The following is a 17,822-nucleotide window of genomic DNA, read 5'->3' as shown; positions in this document are numbered from 1 at the left end:
GGCTAGTGGGAAATACCACTCCCTAGGGTTGGGGGGTGGGGGACTGGAACAATCCGGGGTGGGGGCAGGGCAGCAAAAGCAGATATGTACACTTTCCCCAGATTATGGGCTACAGCACCAACATTTTTCATTGCAAGGTGGGCACTGAGTAATTTTTATTTCCCTGAAAAAGTGAAGTAGGCCCAATACGTTTGAGAGTCTATGCTCTTAAGTGAGGCTACAAACAACAAATGCAACTCACTTAACCTGGAAAAAGTGACCAGATGATCTCCCTAGATCTTGCCTCTAGTAGAGAGATATCATGTATACTCGTGTATAAGCCGAGTTTTCCCAGCACATTCTTAATGCAGTTTTTGTGGTTAAAAAATAGGTGCCTCAGCTAATATTCAGGTCGACTTATACTCGAGTAATACAGTATTTCCTTCTTGGCACTAGAGCACGTCAATAACCAAAGAACTAATAGTGTTTACCATGGAAGAGCCACTTCGCATACTGCTTCTGGCTAGCTTCTGACGATGCAACTTCACCAAGTGATCAATATCTTCCTCCTCCTCTTCTTCCTCTTCCTGGAATAATAAAGAGAGATTCAGAATTAAGCAAAATGAAAAGAGATTCTTTTAGTGGGAACCCTCATTGTTGCAAAGTTCTGAGCTGTCACCATGTATCTGAAAAAATATACCTTTAACTTTATATGCCTCCCCAGTTCAGGATCCATCCAACCATCTTTCTCAAGTTTCAAAGGACAAAGGTTAGCGTATGCAGTGTTTTCCCTGGAAGCTCTGGCTTTTCCCCATTTGATTGGCCCCAGCCAACCCTCCCTTTACATTTTAATGAGAGCAAGTATTTATTTGAGCTCCAACCACATGTGTAGCAATATATTCAAAGATTAAAGAGACAGAGGCAGCAGTCCTTCTTTGAGCAAAGGAGGAACCAGGCTTGCTGGAGAAATTTAGGATGAATCAAGATCCATGCTGTCTTTTTCTACAGGGTTAAACAGTGTACTGGCGAGGAGCAGGTCCTCTGGATAAATACAATGTCACACAGTGATCGAGGGAAATTCAAGCGTACTCACCATATCCACAATGAGACCTGGGACAGATCTACTTCTGTCTCCCAAGGAGCCACTTGCAGGGTCCACATCTTCTGGGCGAAGATCTAGCACAGATTTAGTGTACTCTGAGCGGAAAACAAACAGATAAAAACAAAGGTCCCCTCTTCTCCAAACCAACAGTTCAGCAAGGGTATTCGGAATTCCGATTCCAAAATGCCATGAAAAGGAACCAGCTACCTGCAGGCCTCAGGATTTTTCTGGTATTCTTCTTGAAAATCATTTCGCCCTCATCCGCAGATACCACATTTTGAGCCCCAGGTTGCATTTCCTAGGAAGGAATCGTTGTTAGTCGCGGTTGTATCGGTTCACGATGACGCCACGTGTGCAGAGTAAAACTGCTCCGTGGGGCTTTCACGGCTATGAGCTTTCAGGAGCAGTCACTGAGGTGCCTCTGGGTGGATTTGAACCACCAACCTCTGAACTGGTAGCCCAGTGCTTACCCATGTACAGCAGACAGGAATTCCTAAGGAAGGGGAGAAAAGGTTAGGCAAAGGGAAAGGGTGGCAGAGGGAATATGGGAGGCCAGCCTTATGCAGAATAAGATTCCAATTTTTCACTTAAGTATGAGTCAAACTGAAAGGAACGCTGAAATGGTTATTTTCTCACGTTTTAACCCAAACCTAAGAAAATGTTCCCAGGTGACACAGAACGAAATGTTTATTTGAATTTCCGATGTCAATTCTCCCGAGTAAAAGGAGGAGGAGGAGAAAAGCCGTGCTGATAACGTAAAGCTTACCATTTTGACTTGAGACTTGGGGGCAGACATTTTCTTCCATTCAGGAAATAGGCCAGTTTTATCCAGAGACTCTCTCCTGGAGGTAGTTACAGACATTATAGCTAAATCACCTCTTCCCCATCCCCTTCGACCATCAAAGGACCAAACCTCTAAGGAAGGCTTGAGGTCAGGACAGTAAACAAACCAGAAGGTGAACTTCACCTCTGACTGACCTTGAGGGATGCAGAAGATAAGCTAAACCACTCTACAAACGCTTACATTCATCCTTCCATTCCCAGGGGACTGCAGTTGGGGCTGGGCTAGGAAGAACCCTTTATGGTGGAGGTTAATATGCTCCAGGCAGCTGTGCTCAAGAGGCACATAAGCAGGAATGGTCCTGAAAGACTTTGGGCAAGGTCAGAGCCAAATACTTCCTCCAACTTCCTGATGGAAATCAGGACCAGCCAGGGCAGAGGCGTCCTGATCCCAGTGGTAGCGAACACAAGAGGACCTGTGCACCAAGGGGCGGCGTGCAGAGCGGGGCGATCTCACCTGGAGGTACTGTCCGAGTCAGCTGTATAGCTATCCAAGCTCTCACTCTCAGCCTCCAGCACGCTCTTGCCACTTTTGGGTTTGAGCATGTCAAATGGCACACTAGGAGAAAAACCAACAGGAAGTGAGCGAGCCTGCCTCCTTCAAAGCTGCCCACAGTTGTAGCCCAAGGGACTTTTCTACAATGAGTGTAAATGAGTGTACGCTTTTAAAACTCTTCAGGGGTTCTCCGTTGCTGCAGCATTCAGGTCAAACGCCTTAGCATGGAAGACAAGCCTTCACCTCTTCTCAGACTTTACATTTCAGAGAGATGAATTTTTACCCTGAAGAGCCCACATCTCCCTCTTCTTTTCCTCTCCCATTCCCTGAAGAGTCTTCTCATGAGCTTGAGTTGTTCATTTTTCTGTTTGTTGGCTTTATTTTACCCAACTCATGGAATGGGCTCTTGCTTCAGGTCCCCCTTTATACGTGTTCGGTCCTCTAGATTTCTCAGACTACTCCCCGATCCCAACCCTCGATCCGTAGCTTTCCTACGTGCTCCCAAAGGACTGGTATTTCTTTGGTGCAGTTTCCATATATTTCTTTTTTTTCTGTGAATATTCCTTAATTTTGTTTTCTTTTCTTTTTTTTAATCGTCTTATTAGGGGCTCATACGACTCTTATCACAATCCATACATACATCAACTGTGTAAAGCACATTTGTGCATTCATTGCCCTCATCCTTCTCAAAACATTTGCTCTCCACTTAAGCCCCTGGCATCAGGTCCTCATTTTTTCCCCTCCCCCATGAGCCCTTGATAATTTATAAAGTATTATTTTGTCATATCTTGCCCTGTCCCACGTCACAACCCACAGGTTGAGAACAGCTGATCTACTGTGACCCTGATCAGAATGGTCCACTGTAGTATCTGAAGACTATCTCGTTCTTCTGGTCTCGGCAGATAAAGCCATGGTTTGTATAGACAGGTAATCCTGAAGATGGTGGACTAGGCAGACAGGTGACTCCGATCCTCTATACAGCAGTTCTCAACCTGTGTGGGTCGCAACCCCTTTGGGGGTCAAACAACCCTTTCACAGGGGTCGCCCGATTCATAACAGTAGCAAACTTATGGTTATGAAGTAGCAACGAAAATAATTTTATGGTTGGGGGGTCACCACAACATGAACTGTATGAAAGGGTCTCGGCATGAGGAAGGTTGAGAACCACTGCTCTATAATGAAGACATAATAATGATGAATCAAGAACCATGAGCTTCAGAGACCAGGATATGAGAAGTAGATTGAATACTGACTCGGAAAAGAAGCTGACCAAAAATGATAAAGAAACAAACAGAACAGCGAACTGTCAGCTGGCTTGACACAGTGTGGTCATTGTGAAATTTTACGAGCAGTTTTCAGATCCGAACAACAACCTGATAATTGGCCCCACTTCTCCAGGACCTCATGAGCGCACACATCTGTGGCCAGCAACCAGACAGGTACAATCTTTCCCCTTTGCTCCTCATCCTCCTGGTGACCAAAAGTGTGGCCAGTGACACCCTACTCTTCCCCAGGCCCTGCTCTGCCTTAGGTCAAAGTCCCATCCTGATGTATTGGGTACCCTGCATTTGGAGACACATACTTTCTATCTCCTTGGGTCAGCAGAACACGTAGTGCTGGATGGAATAGCCTACCCCTAGTCACTTCCTGGGCTAGCAGGAACTCCTGTGACCAGTTACCCTGGCTCCAGATGCCCTCGGGAACACCTGGGATGACTTACACCACCAGGTATCCTGCCCTGAGCCACCTTCTAAGCCAGCAGGAATGTCATCTAGGTCCAGCCCCCTGTCCTACACTGTCCCACTCATGACTCTATTGGGTACCCTACCCCGTTGGCCAGCAGGAACACGGCCCAGTTGCCCTGTCTATTCCAGTTTTCCTCTTTCTTTTCCTTTCCTTCCCCTTTTCTGGTTTCTCTCTTGCTTTCCCCCCTTGTTTCTCTATTCTTTTTCTACTCCCTTATTATTTCTTCTTATTTTTCATTTACTATTCTTTTCTTCTTTCTTTCCCTCTCCCTAGTTTTTTATCGTTTTTCTTTCTTTTTTCTCATCCCTTCTCTTGCTTTTTCTTGTAAAATTAAAAGTTTATTTTCTTGTTGTTTATTTTTCCTCCCCCCCAACCCCGCTCTGCTATTTTATTTTTGTCCTACTTGTTTGAGACAGCAATTGTGTCATTCTACCCAGCTGTGCCACCTGCCCTACAGCCCCATTGCTGGGCAAGTGCCACCACCACTGCCACATCAACGGATCAATGATAGACGGCTCCTAACCTCAACTTCACCCGCAATTGCTCTATACAATAGCAAACAGAGAACTGGATACACATTCCCATCCTTGGTCACATTTTCCAGGACACAGGGAGTGAGTGATAGCTAAGCTAGTGAACAGAGTAGCACACCCTCCCTGTTCTCTCAGATATATCCCCAAAAAGAAGAAAGAAAGAAAGGAAAAACCCTGGACCAAACAAATCAATATACAACCATCAATTACAACCACCAACAGTACTGTAATGTCTCCAAGACAAAAGACAACCCCAGTTCCCACCAAGAAACCAGTGCCCAAAACACCGAGCCAGAAAAGGTTGGTTGGGGAAGAAATGGAATTGGAAAGATCTGATAAGGAATTCAAAGGAATGACAAGTTGAGAAAAATATGGAGAAAACGGCAGACAAAATAAAAGAGAATATAAGAAAAAAATAAAACCTAAAGGACTCAATGATAAAAACACTATAAGAACAAACGGACAGAACCGAGTCCTGTAGCCTTGGATTGCCTTCGTTCTCTTTTGTTCCAGAGGAGTAATTTCTGAGCAGTTTATCTTAAAGGGTCCGTCCCAAGCATGTAAGACCCCACCCATTTAGCAGTATGTTGTCAGAACAGTATTCAGAAGAAATTTTTTTTCCTTTTTAAATCATTTTATTGGGGGCTCCTACAACTCTTATCACAATCCATCCATCCATCCATTGTGTCAAGCACATTTGAACATTTGTTGCCATCAACATTCTCAAAACATTTGCTTTCTACTTGAGCCCTTGGTATCAGCTCCTTATGTTTCCCCTCCCTCTCCGCCCTCCCTCCCTCATGAACACTTGATAATTCATATTTGATTATTTTGTCATATCTTACACTGTGTGACGTCTCCCTTCACCCACTTTTCTGTTGTCCATCCTCCAGGGAGGAGGTTATGTGTAGATCCTTGTGATTGGTTCCCTCTTTCTACCCCATCTTCCCTCCACCGGCCCAGTATCACCACTCTCGCTATTGGTCCTGAGGGGTTTCTCTGTCCTGGATTCCCTGTGTTTACAGTTCCTATCTGTACCAGTGTACATCCTCTGGTCTAGCCAGATTTGTAAGGTAGAACTGGGATCATGGGGGGGGGGGTGTATTTCGGAACTAGAGGAAAGTTGTATGTTTCATCATTGCTATACTGCACCCTGACTGGCTCGTTTCCCCCCACCGACCCTTCTGTAAGGGGATGTCCAGTTGTCTACAGATGGGCTTTGGGTCAAACTGGCAGTATTCATTTCCAAATGGAAGGACACTATTCCCGGGCTTTTTGCCGCAAGGATTTTCTAAGAACAGCAAGAAAAGGGAGGGATAAATTCATTCTTCCTTAATTATAGCAAGTAACTTCACTTTACTTCCATTATACCAAACTCTCATGATATTTTTGTCTCCAATCTCACTGGCTATCCTTTGGAAACTTCATTTGCTGGTCTTTCCTCATTTCTCACACCTCTTATCTCATGATTATATGCAGGCTTACTCATTGGGCTACTTTTCTTCTCTATCTAGACATATCTAAATGATCTTATCTAATCCCATGGCTTTAAATATCCTCTATGGACTAATGAGTCCTAAATTCATCTCTCACTCAAACTCAAGACTTCCATGTACAACAGCTTCCTCAACGCCTGCCTCCACTTGGAGAGCTACTAGACAGTTCAAACACGGTGTAGCCCAAATGAAACCCCCAAGTCCTTCCCCAAGTCATCTCTTCCTTCGATTTTCTCCATCTCATTAAATAGAAAATCCCTCCTTTTAAGTCTCAGATCAAAAGAGTTAAGAGACATCTTTGACTCCTCTTCTTTTTTCTCACAGTCCACATCCAATCTGTCAGCAAATACCCTTGTTTCCATTGTCAATATATACTTAGAATGCTCACAGTTTCCTCCTCCTGCACGCCCCACCACTCTGGTCCAAACCACCATCATATGGCTCGTGGAGTGCTGCAGTAGCCTCCTAATGGATCTCCCTGCTTTTTCCTGGACCTCATGCAATCTACGTTCATCACAACAGCCAGAAAAGAACTTGTATAATATAAATCTTACACAGAGGTACCATAAGAGCCAATAATTTCACTCTTAGGTGTATGCCCAGAAGAACTGTAAGCATATGTCCACATTAAAAATCCCTCCTTGCCAGCCCCTTTGCCATGGCCTGGATCTCGGGGAGTGGTGGGGACAGTCTGAAGGAGGGGGAGCAAAAGTGTGTGTCTGAGTCTGGTTACTGTCTTCCCCGGGGTGACTATTCTATGGTGGCCTCAGGATAGGCTGGGGCCACACCATCTCTGCACCCCAGTAAAGGTAACCCCTGCAGTGGGGGCTGTGGAGAGGGTGGTGACGTGTGATGCTCAGGCATCTCCCCATCCCAAAAGAGGCCTGATGGGAGCAGGCGGGGTTCCTTGATCTGCCCTCCCACAGGGAGGGGAGCCATGCTAAGACGCCAACTTCAGGGACTTGGGTTGGGTTGTTTTCATAGCAGAGGACAGGATGGGGCATTGTCAATAAACCACTTCTGAGTACCCCCCCCAAAATGTGTTTATTTAGAACGATTAAAACTATTCAATTGCATGATATATGAATTATCTGCCAATAAAACTGTTGGGAAAAAAGTGTCTGAATAGCATAGAGCAGCATTATTCAAAACAATCAAAAGGCAAAACAACCTAAGTGTCTAAGATCATAAATTTTAAAATAGGGCATATTTCTATAAGAAAATAACCTCAAACTTAACAATTGTGAGGATGGCACGGGACTGGGCTCTGTTTTGTCTTGTTGTGCTTAGGGTTGCGATGAGTTGAAGCTGACTTGAAGGGCCCTAACAAGTAAATACAAGGAAATGTTATTCAACCATGAAAACGGAAGTACTGGCAAAGGCTACAACCTGGGTGAATGTTGAAAACATTATGCTCAGTGAAAGAAGTTGGTCACAGAAAAATAACCCTATTATAGAATTTCATTCATACATGAAATATTCAAAACACACAAGGTCTTTAATGCAGAAGTAGACATCATGGTTGCCAGGGACTAGAGGGAAGAACAATGAGGGCTTAATGGGTATGGGGTTCTCTTTTAAGGTGATGGAAATGTTCTGACACTAGACCCCATTGACAGTTGTACAATAATTGGAATACACTAAAAGTCATTGGACTACAAAACATCATATTATTATTTTATGCTTGAAATTAACTTGTAAGTCATTAAAGAGTCCAAATCCACTTTAGTTTTACTTTTCCACCTTTTTTAGCCCTGCACACCAATATGTAGTTTCGAGGAGGAAGGAATCTGGGGGGCTTGAACTATACATTTTAAAGGGATTAAAAGAGTGAATGTATATTATATCAATTTTGCCTCAATAAAGAAAAGATATAAATCTGATCATGCCACTTCTTTGCTTAAACCTTTCCTTCTCAGAGTAAAAGGCAGAGAGACCTTCTGTGACAGCTATGGGTTAGGTCAACTAGACACTCCTGGATAAGGGTAAAGGTGGGGCCCAACCCCCACCTTTGGGTCATAGTCAGATTACACCTCCTTGGTGTCATTAGCCTTTTTGTATATGAGTGAGAGACACTGGGAACTCTCTCTCTCTGCCTCTTCACCTTCCTGCTTGCTGGGACTCTGCCAGCCTCCACAAGCAGCCCATATGGGCTGCCCAACCCGGAGAGCTGTCAGCGCCCTGCCATGTTTCCAAGCACCTTGGATCCATGTGACTCTACATTCACCGCCCGGAGATCTTCCTGCACCCTGCTGTACCATCCAGTGTCATTGGCCTGCACCTACATGAGTCTGAAGAGAGCCCTGTCGACCACTGGACTTATGCACTTCAGTTGGAAGGGCTGGGATACCTTTTTGATATAAAATTTCTTCTGGAAAGGTGATGGTGCCCGGCTATCAAGAGATATAGCATCTGGGGTCTTAAAGGCTTGAAGGTAAACAAGCAGCCATCTAGCTCAGAAGCAACAAAGCCCACATGGAAGACGCATACCAGCCTGTGTGATCACGAGGTGTCGATAGGATCAGGTATCAGGCATCAAAGAACAAAAAAATCCTATCATTGTGAATGAGGGGGAGTGCGGAGTGGGGACTCAAAGCCCATCTGTAGGCAACTGGACATCCCCTCAAAGAAGGGTCGCTGGGGGGAAATGAGCCAGTCAGGGTGCAGTGTAGCAAGGATGAAACATACAACTTTCCTCTAGTTCCTAAATGCCTCCCCCCACTATCATGATCCCAATTCTACCTTACAAATCTGGCTAGCCCAGAGAATGTACACTGGTACAGATAGGAACTGGAACACAGGGAATCCAGGACAGAAAAACCCCTCAGGACCAGTGGTGAGAGTGGCGATACTGGAAGGGTGGAGGGAAGGTGGGATAGCAAGGGGGAATTGATTACGATGATCTACATATAACCTCCTACCTTGGGGAAGGACAACAGAAAAGTGGGGGAAGGGAGACGTCGGACAGCATAAGATATGACAAAATAATAATAATTTATAAATTATCAAGGGTTTATGAGGGAGGGGGTGGGGAAGGAGGGAAAAATGAGGAGCTGATACCAAGGGCTCAAGTAGAAAGCAAATGTTTTGAGGATGATGATGGCAACAAAAAAGCCAAAACACCCCCTGAAGTCTTCTGAAAACAGAGTAATCTCGTTTCCCTAATACAGAGTGTCTGCCTGGAGCACTGTGCTCTTCTTTGAAGAACTATCAACATGAGATCAAATTGACAAGAGCTACTAGGAATAAATATTCGATAGGAAAACTATGGGGAGGAACAATTAGGGAAAGGGAGGCGAGAATGGTTGGAAGACTGTAATCAATGTCACTGAAATGCACACAGAAATGGTCGAATTGGTGTTTGTTCTGCTTTGTGTATTCTCCGCAACAGCAGTACAAAATGAATGATAAAAAGATCCAGCATATGCACACCCATGCTTTCCTGACATTCTTTATCCCTCTAGTCTATTTCAGTTTCTCTATAGCACTTGTCACCATCTAATGAACTCTGTTTCCTTGATTATTTACTGTCTGTATGCCCCACCTACCAAGTCTAAGGACCATGAAAAAGGGATTGGATGGTTTTCACTGGTGTACTCCCATGGCCTAAATCGGTGCTGGGTACATAGTAGTCATTTATAAACGTGTCCAAAGCGCAAATAAGTGAACAAAGAATGAAGTAAGTAAAATCTCTGGCTTTGAGTATTATAAAATGAACTCCCCAAGTGACTGTGTGGTGTCTGCGATTCTGATAGGAAAGCCACCCGTCGGGGCTGAGACCCTCAGGTGTGCCAGAAGAGGGAGAGCAGTCATTCTGTGCGAGCTGGCTTAGCTTTCCAGCACAAGTCACAGTCAGCAGGGGACGTGGCTTTCTAGGGACTTCAGAATCACTCTTTTTCCCCATCCTCTCCAAAGGAGAACAAGAACCAGAGGTGGAACCTCTCCTCGAGAGGTAGTTTCCCCAACAGTGGCTGATGAAGAGGGTTTTTGCTTGTCTGGTTTTCCCTAAAGATGAATATGTACGTACTATTCCAGAGCTGATATGAGCCACCGTAGGGCAAAAAAGCAATTATTTGACATCTGTGTAGTAAAAAATAGACTACGACACGGGCGCCCTGGACTTTATCTGTGTGATCTCAGGTAAATCACTTATCCTGCTTTCTTTTACGTTAAAAAAAGGAGCGTTGAATTTGATTATCTCTGAGGCTCCATCATTTTATGGAAAAGAACATTTATGGTCATTTAATCTAATTCCATGTGTAGCATAAATAATTGTCTTCTGTGTCCAATGAGACAAGAGGTCACAGCCAGCCAGCAACAGTAGGTTTCAGAAATTACATTCTGACTGATGATGTCAGATGTGTTCATCAGGTTCAGCACATAAAAGTCACTTTTATCATTATGCACAAAGGGAAAGGGAGGGGCTCATCACCTGGATCTGATAAGTCACCCCCACTCCAAGGCTATGTGGATATAATCACGGTACATCCATACAACGAAACACCATACAAATAGGAAAGAGACTGGGGTAGACACTTAGTGCTGACATGGGAAGATGTAATATTTTCCTACATTTTTTTCCTTTTACAGCTTAATTGAGTTATCACGGACATAAACTGTGCCTGTTTAAGTGTGCAATTTGATGGGTTTTGATGATTACATATGCCTGTGAAACCATTACCGCAATTAAGATAGTGAACGTATCTATTACTCTCAAAAGTCTCCTGCTGCCTCTTTACAAGCCCTCCCTCCCTGCTCCTATCTCCAGGCAAGTTCTGATCTGTTTGCTGTCATTAAAAATTAGTTTGCATTTTCCATGATTTTATATAAATGAAATCGTTTCGTACGTACTCGTGTATGTCTGGCTTCTTTCACTCAGCATGATTACTTTGATATTCCCCCATGTTGTCGCACATTTCAGTTCATTCCTTTCTCTAGCTGAGTAGCATTTCATCATATCAATAGACTACCATTTATCCATTCACCTGCTGACGGACATTCGGGCTATTTCTAGTTTGAGCCTAGACCAGTAAAGCTGCTGTGAAAATGCATGTACAAATCTTTCACTCATTTGTTTTTTGGATTTTTCTCATGTGCAAGTCTTTGTTCGGACAGACGCTTCCACTTTGCTTGGGTAAATACCGAGTAGTTGAATGGCTGGATCATCAAGGTAGGTACACAGTTCATATTTTTAAGACACTGCCAAATTGTTTTTCTTTCTTTTTTATTTTTTTGCCAAATTGTTTTTCAAAGTAGATGCAAAATGCAGTACATTTCCACTAGCAATGTATGAGTTCAGTTGTTTCACATTCTCTCCAACAATAAAACAAACAAACCTACTAGTGTCAAGTTGATTCTGACTCAAAGTGATCCGATACAGGATTTCCAAGGCTGTAACTCTTTATGGGAGCAGAGCACCACATCTTTCTGCCACGCAGCAGCTGGTAGATTTGAACGACCAACATTGCAGTTAGCCGTCCAATACTTACCTGAAAGAGCCACAAAGAGCCAACAACAGGAACTCGTAATTTTAGTCACTGTAATGTATATAATAGGAACTCGTAATTTCAGTCACTCTGGCTGTGCTGTGAGTTAAGTTGCCCCATGGGAGAAGGGTGAAGCTATTCGCCTCTCTAAAGATCTGCCATCTTGGAAACCCATGCTATGAGTTAGAATTGACTTTGATGGAAGTTGCTTTGAGTATATACAAAGGAACCTTGGTAGTACAATGGTTAAGCACTAAGCTACTCACCAAATGGTTGGCAGTTCAAACTCACACAGCTGCTCTGTGGAAGAAAGGCCTAGTGACTTGCTTCCATAAAGATCACAGCCTAGCCAAAGGGTATTTATAGAGGTTTACTACAGGCACATACATATGTAAATATATTTATATATGACAATGGGGAAATAGATCTATGTGCACATATTTATAGGTTTATTATTAATGTAGCAAATGGACATTGGCCTCTACGCAAGTACTTCCTCAAGGCAAGAACACACTTTGTTCTATTTATCTGGCATTCCATGATGTTCACCTTCCAGAATGATCGCTGAAGACAAAGCGGATGCATAAACAAATGTGGTGAAGAAAGCTGATGGTGCCTGGCTACCAAAAGATATAGCATCTGGGGTCTTAAAGACTTGATGGTAAACAAGAGGCCAACTAGCTGAGAAACAACAAAGCCCACATGGAAGAAGCACACCAGCCTGTGTGATCAGGAGGTATCGATAGGATCAGGTATCAGGCATCAAAGAACAAAAAATCCTATCATTGTGAATGAAGGGGAGTGCGGAGGGAGTGGAGACCCAATGCCCATCTGTAGTCAACTGGACATCCTCTTCCAGAAGGGTCACAGAGAGGAGATGAGCCAGTCAGGGAAAGGTGTAGCACCAATGAAACATACAACTTTCCTCTAGCTCTTTAATGCTTTCCCAGCCCCCCACCCCACTATCATGATCCCAATTCTACCTTACAAATCCAGATATACCAGAGGATGTACACTGGTACATATTAGAGCTGAAAACACAGGGAATCCAGTACAGATAAAACCCTCAGGACCAATAATGAGAGTAGAGTTACTAGGAGGGGAAGGAGAAGGTGGTGGCAGAAAGGTGGAAGCGATCCCAATGACCTACATATAACCCTCTCCCTGGGGGATGGACAACAGAAAAGTGGGTGAAGGGAGACATCGGACAATGTAAGACATGGAAAAATAATATCAATTTATAAATTATCAAGGGTTCGTGATGGAGGAAGGGGGGTGGAATGAGGAGTTGATAACAAGGGCTGAAGTAGAAAGAAAATGTTTAGAGAATGATGAAGGCAACACATGCACAAATGTGCTTGACCCAATGGATGTATGCATGGATTGTAATAGAGTTGTGTGAGCCCCTAATAAAATGATTTATAAAAAAAGAAAAAAGAAGATGAAAGCCTAGCAGACCCTTTGGGGCAGTTTCACTGTCACAGGAGGTCACTATGAATTGAAATAGACAACAGTGAGATTATAAAGTCCCTGTTGGTAGGTGTTGTCAATGATGGATTTCCACCCACAGCAATTTCATGGGACACAAGTAGAACTGCCCCCACAGAGTTCTCAAGGTTATAATCTTTACAGGAGCAATCATCAGGTCTTTCTTCTATAGACCATCTGGGTGAGCATCAACAGCTAACTTTTCTATTCGCAGCTGAACTCTTAACCCTTGTATCACCAGGACTTCTCTATAGCATCCTTCAGTGTATGCAATACTAAGTTGACAGTTCAAGAAAACCCTAGAGACTGCAGTTCTACTCTGTAGCACATGAGGTCGCCGTGAGTCAGAATTAACATCAATGGGTTTGATTATATGGATTTAGGGGCACACAGTGCTATGGTACTGTGATTTTAATGTGCATTTCCCTAATGACAAATGACCGCCACTTACTTGTCTGTCACTTTATCATATTGTGGTGGCGTGTGAGTTGCTTTGATACTGGAAGCTATGCTATTAGGGTTTTTTTGTTTCAGATGAACTTGCTTGTCCCTAAAGGCTCCAAGTCCATTTCTATTTTAGTTTTCTTCTATTTTTTTTCAGCCACTCAAACCACTATTTAGATTTGAAATACAAAGAATCTTGTATTTTTGGGGGGGGGGGTGTTAAAGAAACATTATATGTGCTCCTGAATGTAAAACAGCTAAAGGAACGAGTGAAATAATGGAGCTTAAGAGAAGATTTCAAAGGGTGCCTTAGGAAGGTAACGTTAAGTATTATACTGAAATGTGCAAAGGCCTGGAGTGAGAAACTCCAAAGGGAAGAACAAGCTCGGCATTGTTCCTGGTGAAAATAATGGACGCAAAATTCAAGGAAGACCAAAGAAGAGTGGATGCCTTCGATGTATGGTGCTGGTAAAGCATGCACTGCCAGAACAAACAGATCTGTCTTAGAAGGATGCTCCTTTACAAGCAAGGATGGTGAGACGTTGCCTCACATACTTTGGACGTTTATCAGTAGAACATCATATTTGGAAAAGTGGAGGGTCCTTGAAAAAGAGGAAGACCCTCAAAAAAATGGATTGATACAGTTGCTCAAATAAAGGGCTCAAACATAGTAATGATTATGCGGATGAATCAGAACCCGGCATTGTTTTGTTCTGTTGTTCACAGGGGCACGGTGAGCCAAAACCAATTGAAGACCACTTAACAACACCAATAACAATGATGACTAATGAAATCAAACATCTTTTCTTGTCCTTATTGCTCATCTAGATATCATTTTCGGTTACATATATGCTTAAATCATTTGTCCATTTTCTATTGGATTGGCTGTGTTATAGAGATTTTAGCTATTTTGCTTTCCTAAGTTCCTATTTTTTTAAAATAAGTTAAAATTGCAGGAACCAAATCCACATTTGTATTTAGACAGTCCAGTAGCCTAGATGCCAAAACATTGATGAATGCTAATAATAACTGTCTGGAACAGTGGTAGTGTGGTTACTGAGGATGCATTTTATAGATTTATATATTCTTTTTCTTTTTCTAATTCAATTTTGGTGATAATATACACATCAAAGCATGCTCTCAGTGAATAATTTCTATGTTGGTCAGCAACACTGGTTACACTGTTCAGATTATGTCAACATTCTCATTATTTCTGCTCCAGCTATTTCACCCCTATTCACTTAGACTCCTTTTAAATATGTTGCTATCAGGCCTATTCTGACTCATACTGATCCTATAGGATGGAGCAAAATGGCCCTAGTGTTTTCAGGGTTGTAATATTTATAATAGAAGACTCATGTCTTTCTCACATGGAATAGCTGGGTTAGAACTACAAAACTTTCAGAGCAGCCGAGTTCTTAACCATGGCACTACCAGGGCTCTTTGTATTAGACTCGCTGCCCCTAAACTTTGCAACCACACTTTAGAGTTACTATTGTACCTTCGGCCAATTTTTAAAAATACAGTGCTTATGATGACATTCCACTTTTTGAGTAGATGATTTGTCTTGTTGATTTAAAAACGACTTCAGGGGATAGTTTAATTTCACTGTTTGAAGAAGAATATCACAGGGCAATGGTCCCGGGATTACTCCAGCCTCAGTGAGTTGATATTATTTTCAAGTCATATAAAATATGGTAAAGAAAGACATTTCTTTCTGGCTAGAGGGAAGTTAGAAACACATACACAGGTTACAAGAAAAGTACATAGTACTACTCAATCCTTAAAATATTGCTAGGTGGGAGAAAGAATAAATGGTTTCAAGTTTGATTGGGAAGCCTGTCAAGATCTCAGAGAAGACAAAAGATACAGGCAGAGATTCTCATTTTACAGATATATGGAAAATATATAAATATACCACCGGGTAGGAAGAGATGGAAACAACTAGCACTCTGGACAAAGAACCCAGTATGGAGAAGAATATAACCCTAATTTAACCCTAAAATAAGTAGAATTTGTATGGGTACTTTATACCACAAGAAAGTTAATAGGAATATAGACTGAACGAAGCACATGCACTCAGAAGATGAAAAAAGATTGAGAGCAAAGAAAAAAATCAACCTATAAAAGAAAATTCTTTGGAATAAATAAATTGTAAACAGCAAAGGAAGGAAGAAGGGAAAGCATAAGTGAAAAGTAAGCATGGAGAAATGTTGGGTTGGTCATGGATAATTGTTTTCATGTTTTGGTTTTGGCATTAGATTTGATAGTTAGAGGACAGAGCAGAAATTGGGGATAAAGACAATCTAGTAACGTCCCAGGTGGAGTCATAGGTTCTGTGTGGGCTGCTAACCATAAGGTCAGTAGTTTGTAGTCAACAGGCAAAGGACAGGAGCAAGGCTGAGTATTTCTTCTCCTGTAAGATCGATAGCCTCAGAAAGACATAGGGACAGTTCTATTCTGGCCCACAGGGTCGCTATGAGTCAGATGGGACTAGGAGGCAGTGGGTTTGGTTCTCATGTCCCTAAAGGAGTCCATACATGGTGCAAACAGTTAAACACTCAACTACTAACCAAAAGGTTGGCAGTACAAACCCACTCAAAGGTGCCTCAGAAGACAGATCTAACTTCCCCAAACTCTATGGCGTGTGGTCCTCCTCAGAAACACACGAGGTCAACACGATTCAGAATGGTCTCCATGGCAACCCCCCCCCCCTTTTTCCATTGAGATCCATCCTTGTTCAGTTGCTAAACTTCAAGGAAAAGAAGAAGGAAAACTTCCAGACTATCCAATTAATACCTGTGTGTATAAATGATTCTCTCTCTCTCTCTCTCTCTCTCACACACACACACACACACACACACACACGAGAGAGAGAGAGAGAGAGAGAGAGAGAGAGAGAGACAGAGACAGAGACACAGAGACACAGAGGAAAGGAGAAAAACAAGAATCAAACTAGCCTTTCATTTCTTCAGAGTTACATTCAGTGGCAGAAGACAATGGAGAAATACCTACAACATTTTGAAAGAAAGAAAGTATTAACTAAAGAATATGACATCTAGCTAAGAAATCAGTAAATACAAAGGAACTAGAGCAAGTGTTCTTAACATGAAAGAATCCAATAAATATAGCACCCAGAAGCCCTTCTTGGAAGAACTTCCCAATGATGAGATACAGACACCCAACCACAAAATAAAATCAAAGTTCAGAATTCAGGATCAGAGGCACAAGGCTTGGTTGTAGGCAAACAATCCCTTAAACTATGAAACTAAGACCTAAAACAAGCAAATGATTTATGGCTGTAGAACACAATGTAAATACTATACCTGACAAAGGCAAAATAAGATAGGAATAGAAGAAAACAGTTGGGAGGAAGTATAAGAAAGCTATTCTCATCATCAATCATAGCAGAGTCCACCAATGGCGTTTAGTATTTAAAATGGTCACATAATAAATGGCTGACTCACTATGTGACTCAGCAATTCCACTCCTAGGTATATACCCAAGAAAACTGAAAACACATATTCACACAAAGACTTGTACCCAACTGTTCATAACAGTATGACTTATAATAGCCCTAAAGTAGAAACACTTTACCACGTATAATTTTTCTAAAATAGAAACAATCTAAATAACTATCACTTGTTGAATGAGCAAACACAATGTTGCTCAAGTACGCCTGTACAATGGGATATTATTTGGACATAAGAAAACTGGAGTAGTGATATAGCTACAATGTGGATGAACCTTGAAAACATTATGCCAAATGAAAGAAGCCAGAGACAAAAGATACAATATCATAGATCATACACCTATGACTCAATTTATACGAAATATTCAGAATAGGCAAATTCACAGAAACAGAAAATAGATTAGTGTTTGCTTAGGGCAGGGGAGGGTGGTATGTAGAGGGTTTCTTTTTGAGCTGATGAGCGTATTCTAAGCTTGATTGTAGTTATAATTGTACAACTCTGAATATACGGAAAGCCACTGAATTCTGTGCTTCAAATGGGAAAATTCAAGATATGACAAAATACCCATTTATAAACTATCAAGGGCTCATGAGGGAGGAGGGAGCGGGGAGGGAGGGGAAAAATGAGGACCTAATATCGGGGGGTTAAGTGGAGAGAAAATGTTTGGAGAAACGATGTACAAATGCGCTTTACACAATTGATGTGTGTATGGATTGGGATAACAGTTGTATGAGCCCCT

At 42.4% G+C, this 17,822-nt stretch overlaps 1 protein-coding gene across 1 annotated transcript in view; it reads right to left on the bottom strand.

Moving 5' to 3' along the window:
- The window catches only part of SYTL4 (synaptotagmin like 4), a 73,979-nt gene that overhangs the window by 13,066 nt on the left and 43,091 nt on the right, over window positions 1-17,822 (bottom strand). The window contains exons 7-11 of the mRNA XM_004711188.3: window positions 2,379-2,480; window positions 1,848-1,923; window positions 1,289-1,379; window positions 1,073-1,176; window positions 471-566 (exon numbers count right to left, since the gene is read on the bottom strand). Of these exons, the coding sequence (XP_004711245.1) occupies window positions 471-566; window positions 1,073-1,176; window positions 1,289-1,379; window positions 1,848-1,923; window positions 2,379-2,480 (469 nt within the window). The remainder of the gene's footprint in view (window positions 1-470; window positions 567-1,072; window positions 1,177-1,288; window positions 1,380-1,847; window positions 1,924-2,378; window positions 2,481-17,822) is intronic.

The sequence above is a fragment of the Echinops telfairi genome, unplaced genomic scaffold (assembly GCF_000313985.2).
Source record: "Echinops telfairi isolate 266 unplaced genomic scaffold, ASM31398v2 ScPeMD7_44;HRSCAF=162, whole genome shotgun sequence".
Lineage (NCBI taxonomy): Eukaryota > Metazoa > Chordata > Mammalia > Afrosoricida > Tenrecidae > Echinops > Echinops telfairi.
This window is presented reverse-complemented; position numbering and strand designations above follow the sequence as displayed.